This window comes from Arachis hypogaea, chromosome 2, assembly GCF_003086295.3.
Source record: "Arachis hypogaea cultivar Tifrunner chromosome 2, arahy.Tifrunner.gnm2.J5K5, whole genome shotgun sequence".
Taxonomy (NCBI): Eukaryota; Viridiplantae; Streptophyta; class Magnoliopsida; order Fabales; family Fabaceae; genus Arachis; species Arachis hypogaea.
This window is the reverse complement of record NC_092037.1, coordinates 10,675,891-10,684,498: the sequence shown is the minus strand read 5'-3', so window position 1 is coordinate 10,684,498 and position 8,608 is coordinate 10,675,891. Positions and strand designations below refer to the sequence as shown.

Genomic DNA, 8,608 nt, shown 5'->3' with positions numbered 1-8,608 from the left:
ATGTCTAAAAAACAGTGGTTAAGTGTGAATTTACTTATTTATCCAAACTCTACATTTATAATTTTCATCCTTGTTGTCCTCCACCACTTCCCCCACCTCGTCCATTATCTTCTCATCCTCTTTCTACCAACAAGCTCCTTTTCTACATAGTAGAAGGGATGGGGATCATGCTTTCAGGCAAATTTCACCGTGATTGTGCGACAAAGCTGAAGGAGAGTGTGAAGGAGAAACTTAAGAAGTTTACGAGGGAGTACAACATGTGCAATATAGTTCCATCTAATAATAACAAAGTCAAAAACTAGCATCAACACAAAAGAAATTAGTATGCATTAGAACCTACAACAGACATTCAATCAGAGTACATATAACCTTAAATTCTATTACCAGAAGTGGCTTCTAATTATAATTTATATTTCTACTACTAAATTCACAGAATTCTAAATCTTATATGCACTTTTTACAGGGAATTTCAACAGAAACCCTTCTCTAATTCATCCAACTGAACTCATACCACATCAAAATATTTAGAAATTAACACCGACAACGGATGGAAAGAGAGCAACTTTTTGACATCAAAACCACGACAAATTTAAATCGCAACAACAATTTCATATTTACAATTGGAGCTTCCAATTCAGGAACCAACCTACCTGAATGTGGAACACAAGCTCTGAATACCAGCGATCATACGTGGTGAGGAATATAATTAACTAAGGAAGACGGCGTTGTCTGTAGCGGTAGAACCGCCCAACGCGATGATGGCGCGCGACGCACGACCAAAAATGGCACCTCATCAAGTGTCCCGAGCTTATATTATGATCTTGAAAACACGCTTCAATGTTGTCATTTCGATGGCCAAAGGGTTGGTGTACTTGCACCATTGTTGTGGCCCTCTAATGATTCACGATGACATTAAGCCGATAAATATTTTGTTAGATTCTGAGTTTAGGGCAAAAATTGGAGATTTTGGGCTTGCCAGGGTGAAGGAAGAGGCTAGGGTTTTGGCAGTGGAGGAGGAAGTTCACAATCGTGGTTATGGTAGTGGCGAACAATGGTGATGAAGAGTGTGATCATAGTTCAGTGGTGGAAAGTGTGGCAAGTGGGAATCAGAAGATGAAGAATTTTGTGGAAATGAGGGTTTTGGATTCAGATGCATCTCTGGCAGTGGTAGGAACTTCACCAGAGGTGGGGTTGGAGAAAGGCAGCATCTTGTCAGATGGGGTGAGTGTAGAGAGTGGGAATCAGAAGAGAAAGAGTACAGTAATGGCGGTAATTTTGGCAGGGATTGGTGGTGGAAACAGGACAATGTTAAAGGATTATATTATAGCATGAATTGGTACTGAAGAAACATTGAAGATGGAAAAAAATGGTGATTTTGAAATTTAGAAAATATGCAGATGTCCTAATTAAGTTTAATACACTTAACTTAGAATATTCAATTTTTTAACAGAATATTCTATTATTTTAGATTTTTTGTAACGGTAGGGACTTAATTGAAAAAAAAATAAATAGTATAGAAACCCAATTAAAAAGAAAAAATTATAGGGATCTAATTGAAAATTTAAAAAATTATAGAGACCTGTAGAGTGATTCAACCTTAAATAAAATAGACATAATATCACAAGGTATGAGTTAGCCAAGCGATTATTATTACTTTTTATACCAGGGGCATAAGCGAGTATAGATAACTCAATTATTCGATTAAAATCAATATGAACTGATTATGTTAGTTCTTGTTCTCAATAGGTAATTTGATCTGATCGAATAACACTTGATTGTATTTATCCTTAATTGGTTCGAATATTAATTTTTTTTTTTTTGTGAGAAAGAAGGGTCAAGGACCCCAAGAAGCAAAAGAAAACAGAGAAAAAGTAAGCAAAACAACAGAGACACCTAATAAAGGAAAACCAAGACTAGCCTGATCCTCTTAGTCTAAAGCTTCCTATTCCATCCAGACGCAACGCTGATTTTATTTCAGAAGTGGGATAGTCAAATACATGAAGGCCATGAATAAGCTCCTGGCCTTTCTTTGCAAGAATGTCAGCCACTGAGTTGGCTTCACGTAGAGTATGTCTCCAGTCGATATGTTGAACACGGTTCACTAGGATCCAAATATCTTCTATAAGGGGCACAAGGGTGGGAGTTAGGGCACCCTTCTCTTACAAAACTCAAAGCCATCAGGAAATCAGATTCAACCAAAATATTCTACAAACCATTAGTTATAGCAAGTTGTAGCCCTTTGACAATAGCCCAAAGTTCTGCTTGCATAATAGAGCATCTCCCCAAATTATAAGCAAAAGTTTTAACGAATGTGTCCAAATGATCCCGAAACACTCTTCCACAGGCAGCATTATTGTTATGGCTAAAGTAGGAGCTATCCACATTCATTTTAATCATTTTTTCTGGCGGAGGAAACCACCGAATCAAGACATTGGTCAGATTGAAGTCTTTTTTGGGTAGATGTTGTTTTTTCAGATCCTATCAATCTCCACCTAACGAGCTTGAATAGAGTCATACATAGTTTTCAGAGCATTAGATTTGCCTTCAAAAATCCACTTATTCCAAAAATACCACAAGGAAGAGGTTGTAATCCCAAATAAGCAGGCCCACCTCCGATCTTTAGATAGATTAGTATTGATTCACTCTTTCATATTAGTAGTCAAGAAGTCGTCCTTATAAATGTGAGGGTTCAACAAATGCCAAGTTTCTTTGGCTACATAGCAATCACGAATGACATGAAGAAGTACACTTCCTTCGTTACGGTTACATCTGGTGCACAAGGCTGAATTTGTCATATGTCTTCGTCTTCGTTCTGAATTAGTGAGAATAGCCTCCTATGCCACTAGCCAAAGGAAGGTGCAGACACACTCAGGCCTATTCCAAATCTAAATCAGATTGAAGATACGATTCGGCGTTCCTGGATCCTTAATAATGCTTTGGTATGTTGTTCAAAAACTAAAAGCTCTATCTGAAGTTCGGTCTCAAGCTACATGATCAACATTCTTCCAATGTGAAGGTGGTGACATAGCCATAATTTTCTGAACTATACCCAACGAAAGAGAATCCTTTAGTTTCTCACCATCCCATTCACTTGAAACATTCAAAAAGTCCATCAGGGAGGGATCCAATTCCAAACTAGTCATTACCTGAGTTGTATGATTTTCCAAGCTATCCAAGGTTGGCAGCCATCTATGTTTCTTGAATTTGATTCTAGACCCATCTCCAATGCGCCATATTGTATTACGTTCCACGTCACTCCATGCTTTGCAAATGCCCTTCCACAGATTAGATTCACAACTTTTTCTTTCCACTTTTGGTATAATATTACTACCCACTTATACTTCGAGTGGAGGACTTTGGTCCGAAGAGCATCAGGCCTTTCAATAAGAACCCACCCAGCCTTCATCATAAAGGCATGATTGAGGCCTTTAGCATGACAAATACCTAACCCACCTGAATTTTTAGGCTTGTTGATCTCACTCCAGTTGAGCAGGTACACATTTTTTGTGTTATCTGTCTCTCCCCAGAGAAAGTTCTTGCATTTACGATCAATCTCATTACAAGTAGTCAAGTAGCAATAGGTAAACTAGCAGTTTGCATATTAAAACTAGGAATAGAAGAAATGATAGATTTCACCTGGATAGTTCATCTTGCTAGAGATTGAAAAGAGGCTTTCTAGTTACTAAGCCAAAAATTGAGCCAGCTGATTATCCCATTAAAGGTGTCGTTTGATGTTTTGTTGTGAAGGACAGGAACTCCAAGATATTTCTCTAAGTCATCCATTCTTGTAAACTGTAGAGCTTCACTAATATCTTCTCTAACATTATTGCCCACATTATGAGAGAAAAAAAATTCGAATATTTTCATTATTAACTTTCTGACCAAAACTATTACAGAAAGCTTTAAGTACCCGATTGATAATTTCATCTTACTGTATATTAGCCTCCACAAAAAGAATAAGATCATCCACAAAGAAAAGATGGGAGAGGCTGAGACTATCCTTCTTCAGACGGATAGGTTTCCAAAACCCATGACCAATTGCTATATTGATTAGTTGAGACAAACGCTCCATACATCAAACAAAGATATAAGGAGAAATTGGGTCTTCTTGGCGAATACCTCTAGAGGGGGCAAATTTCTCGAGCACCTCCTCATTCCAAAGAAGTCTCATCCTTGGAGTAGTGATCTAAGCACAAACCAATTCAACAAAGTGATGAGGAAAACCAATATCAATCTGGGTATCTCTGATGAGACTCCATTTATGTCTGTCATAAATTTTCTCAAAATCGATCTTTATTGCCATCTAACATTTTCTATTCTCATAGAATGTATCACCTCTTTATGAATGATGATATTGTCCGAACTATGTCTTCCAGGAACAAAACTGTATTGTGTAGGAGAAACCAAATGCTCCATAACTTTTCTTAATCTCGTAGAAAGGATTTTAGTCATAGCCTTGTAAGAGACACTGCATAGACTTATCGAACGCATCTGTTTGAGATTGGTCGCGAGCTCAACTTTCAAAATCAGAATGATCAATATTTTCTTAATCTCAACTACTTTCAAGAGGTCTTCAAATATACAAAACAACAACCTGCAGAGATCGAGCCTAACCAGATCCCATTTACTTTGATAAAAGATGGCTTGGAGGCCATCAATCCTCGGAGCTTTCATTTTTCCCATGCTGAAAATGGAATCTTTGATCTCTCTCCCTGTTAAAGGTGAATCCAACATAGCCGTTGAACCATGATCTAGATGAGGAAAAGCATTTTTGAGAATATAGTTCATAGCAACAGCGTCATCACTATAAAGCTTAATATAAAACTCAATAGCCATATTCTCTAAGCATGACTTATTTGAAATCCAATTACCACTATCATCTTGAAGGGAGAGAACTATATTTCTTCTTCTTCTAGTGAGAGTGGTGCCATGGAAGTATTTAGTATTCCAATCTCCGAATTCTAGCCAATTGCATCTAGAATTCTGGAACCATATCATCTCTTCTTAGGCTAGAATTTCTTCATATTCTTTCCATAAAATACTGTAAATTCTCAAGATAAGAGCTATACTTGTTACTCGGGCTTACAAACAACCCTTGTAATCTCTTGATAATTATTTTTTTTTCTTTTGAAGACATTACCAAAGAGAGATAAGTTCCACTCTTTTAAAGCATCTTGAAAAGAAAGCATGCAGTTAGATCAAGACTCGTCAAGTTTCCAGCTGCTGACAAGATCTTCAAACCCAGGGTATCAAAGCCAGGAAGCCATAAATCTGAATGGCCTTTTTCCTCTGTTAGGTGTCATCGTCGAAGATAGATTGAGGCATAACAGAGTGTGATCAAATTTAAGGTAGGGAAGGTGCTTGATAAAATCTTCTGGAAAAGCAATTTGCCAATCTAGATTACATAAACCTCTATCAAGCCTCTCCTAGAGATCCCCCCCTTTTTCAAGTGAAAGGGGACCCAACAAAACCCAAATCAATTAACTGACAGTTATTAACACATGATTGGAAGTCCTAACAAGCACCTCTGCTCTGATTAAAAACACCTCCTACACTCGGGATCAATAAGAAAGGCGTTGAAATCTCCAACGAGGCACCAGGGAAGGTTATTATTCCTTCTAAACAAACGAATATTGTCCCAAAGTTCCTTTCAATTAATCCTCTAAGGGCAACCATACACTACCAAAAGAATCCAGGGATTATGATTACCTGTCGAGACCTTCATATGAATAACCTGCGAGCAGGAGTTCATCACATCCACTTTTCAAATATTAGTGTCCCATAAGCACCAAATACCACCATTATGACCTCCTGCCTTTTCGACAAAGACTCCATCAAAACCCATCATTTTACAGATATCCCCATCTCTGCCCCCACTCACATGGGTCTCAAGTAAAACAAAGAAACTAGCATAGAACTCTCTTCTCAAGTCTTTAATCAAAGAAGGAAAGGTCTTTCCTCCAGCACCTCTACAATTCCAAATTATAATAGTCATAAAAATATACTAAAATAAAAATGAAAGATCTTTAGGGACCCAAACTCAAGAACACCCATCTCTGCTCGCTGGAGTCACGGAACTGACAGCAGCAAAATTAGTCGCAACCTGCGTGTTTTTAGCTAGATCCCTATTCAAATGATTAGGAGTGACAACCGAGAGAGAAGGATGGCGCCTAAGATTCACCTTCAAGGACGACGGATCATGGATCTCCGTCGGAACCTGGTTTAAGAATTCATTTCTCACAGTGTGAACATCAAACATATCATTTGCCATTCTAGCAGCCACAAATTCCTCTATATGCACTTTGTTTAGCCACCTCATGTCTTCAAGCCTGGCCATTTTCATAGCCTTCCTCTCCGTACTCTCCTGGTTGAGAAAACAATTTTCTGTGCCTCAGTTTTAGAGATATCAACCAGGGGGAGATTGCTTTCATTGACCTTGTTCTTAGCCTTGCAATTTTTCCTTTGACATTGGCCCAACTTTCATAGCATGTCCTTTTTTGGTACCCTACAGATTTTTTCCATTCTAGATTTCATCACGTTCTTGGGAGGAATTTGGGGTGGCCAATTATTCTTCTGGGACTCCAGTTTAGATATAGTCGGCCCAACTAGCATGATTTTCTTTGAAGAGCTCTCCATGTGATTCTCCTGCACAACCGTATCCTCCATGATTTCTTCTGCCAGAATATCGAACCTGGATCCTTTCCTATTATTGTTGTCTTGCACATAATCCTTCTTTTCCAACTTGGAGAAATCTTCTTTCTCAATATAAGGTCTCTTGTTGTTAGGCACTTTCTTCTCATATTTTTTCTTCAATAGTCACCGAACCATCATCCACGACCCAAATTGTGGAGCTTCCTGATTATATTTTTTAATGTCAGGATGTGATTGATTTCCTTGAGTCTCATTAAATTGGCCCGCAATTTTGGGATTCAAATTAGCTTGCCTTTGTCCTTTCTCTTCGGTAACTAGACCTCCTTGGGAACTCTCCACCATCTCCGATGGCTCCAAACATGAGTTCGATAGATGTCCATACTTGCTGCAATTGAAGCAGATTAAATGAAGACCCTCATACTCAATATTTAGAATAGTTCCAAAAATCGAGATCCTAGGAACAAGCTTTTTGGTCAAATCAATCTCTATGCAAATTCTTGCAAAGCGACCTCGAGGGTGAATAGATGTAGCGTGATCAATCTTTAACATAGTTTCAATAGCTGAACCTACTCACTAGAAAAACCGATAATTATATAATTTAATAGGTAAATTAGAAATCTGGATTCATGCAGCTATCTTCCTCATAGTATGATCTGAATACAGGAAGAAAGGTCTCTATCGTTGAACAATTAGATAGTGCCTAGCGATCATCCAAGGGCTGCCAATAAGTGCATGGGAGTAATCTTCTTCATCTAAAAAATGAACAAGAAAATAATTATGATCCATATCAATAATATTAATCTTACCTTTCGTAACCCAATCACGATTCAGACGTTGTTCCATGAAACCCAATCCTACTCGCTTCCTAAGAACTTTGACAATTAAAGCAGCATGTCAGGGCTTGCACTATTTATCAAATTCTTCTTTCATGACTTGAATGAACGAGCACGGGTCGAAGAGTTTTTCCTTCATATGGCCTTCTTCTTCTTTATATAAGCAGTCCTCAGGAACAGGTTCATCTTCTTCAATATCAAAAGAAAGGTTATCAATCATCTCCACGCCTTTATCCGGCATCATTAATAAGGATTTCTTATAAGACATCTTTGGACTCTCTTGTTATTTTTTCGCAATCTCCATGCTCACTCCTGATTAATTTAGATCACCCTCTTCTCGATTCTTCACTTTTTTCGTGCTACGTTCAACAAGATCAATTTTCTTAATAGAAACTCTAAGAGAACATTTGCTAACCATCCGCGTTAACATAAAATAAAGTCCCTGTAATAAGTGGTAGAAATAAGATAGTTGTTGAAACTTTAGTTGAATAACAAAATATGATGCAATTCAATAAGCTTCACTTCGTTCGGATATTAAATTTAAGAGTACAGAATCTAACGACTCAATTATCTTATATATCACATTAAAAAATTGCTAAATTCTATCATATCCTTTGTAAAGTAACATGTAATTTACTCTGTGTGATGTGTCACCTTTTATTTGGTTATTAGGTTAACCATGGTTAGACTATTTTATAATTAAATTAGTTTTTAAAATGGACAATTATGCAATTTTTTAAAATATTAAAAATTGAAACATGTCTTTTTCCCAAATCATTTTCAGAAGATGTATCCTAACTCTTTGTAATAGCTTTCAGCCTTTTCCTCCTCCCCCATTCCTTCAGCCTCGTCGGACCTCTCAAGCAGCACTGCCTCATTGATTGTAATCAAATTATAAGCCAATTGAATAACTAAAAAAACTTATAGGGAGTTTCAAGAATGCAAAGAAGAGAGAAAACCAACCTGTCCAAACACGGCGAAGCAGACTCTGGCCAAGGGTCACAACAGCGACAGATGAAGACGCGACAACGAGAGACGGACCAGAGCAAAGAGACGCGACGACGCAGAGTAGGGGTGCCACAAACGCGACGGCGCAGTGTTAGAGACGCACCGGAGCTGGCGAG

The 8,608-nt window shown here is 37.9% G+C and overlaps 1 protein-coding gene across 1 annotated transcript; it reads right to left on the bottom strand.

Annotated features, from left to right (window-relative positions):
- Positions 1 to 2,981: 2,981 nt before the first annotated feature.
- On the bottom strand, positions 2,982 to 4,836 carry LOC140176553 (uncharacterized). The gene is made up of 6 exons (XM_072208077.1): positions 4,336 to 4,836; positions 4,120 to 4,186; positions 3,933 to 4,041; positions 3,751 to 3,817; positions 3,147 to 3,586; positions 2,982 to 3,090 (listed from the first exon to the last, which is right to left on the bottom strand). The coding sequence occupies exons 1-6, from the start codon at positions 4,834 to 4,836 to the stop codon at positions 2,982 to 2,984; spliced, it is 1,293 nt and encodes a 430-aa protein (XP_072064178.1).
- Between the last annotated feature and the right edge of the window lie 3,772 nt (positions 4,837 to 8,608).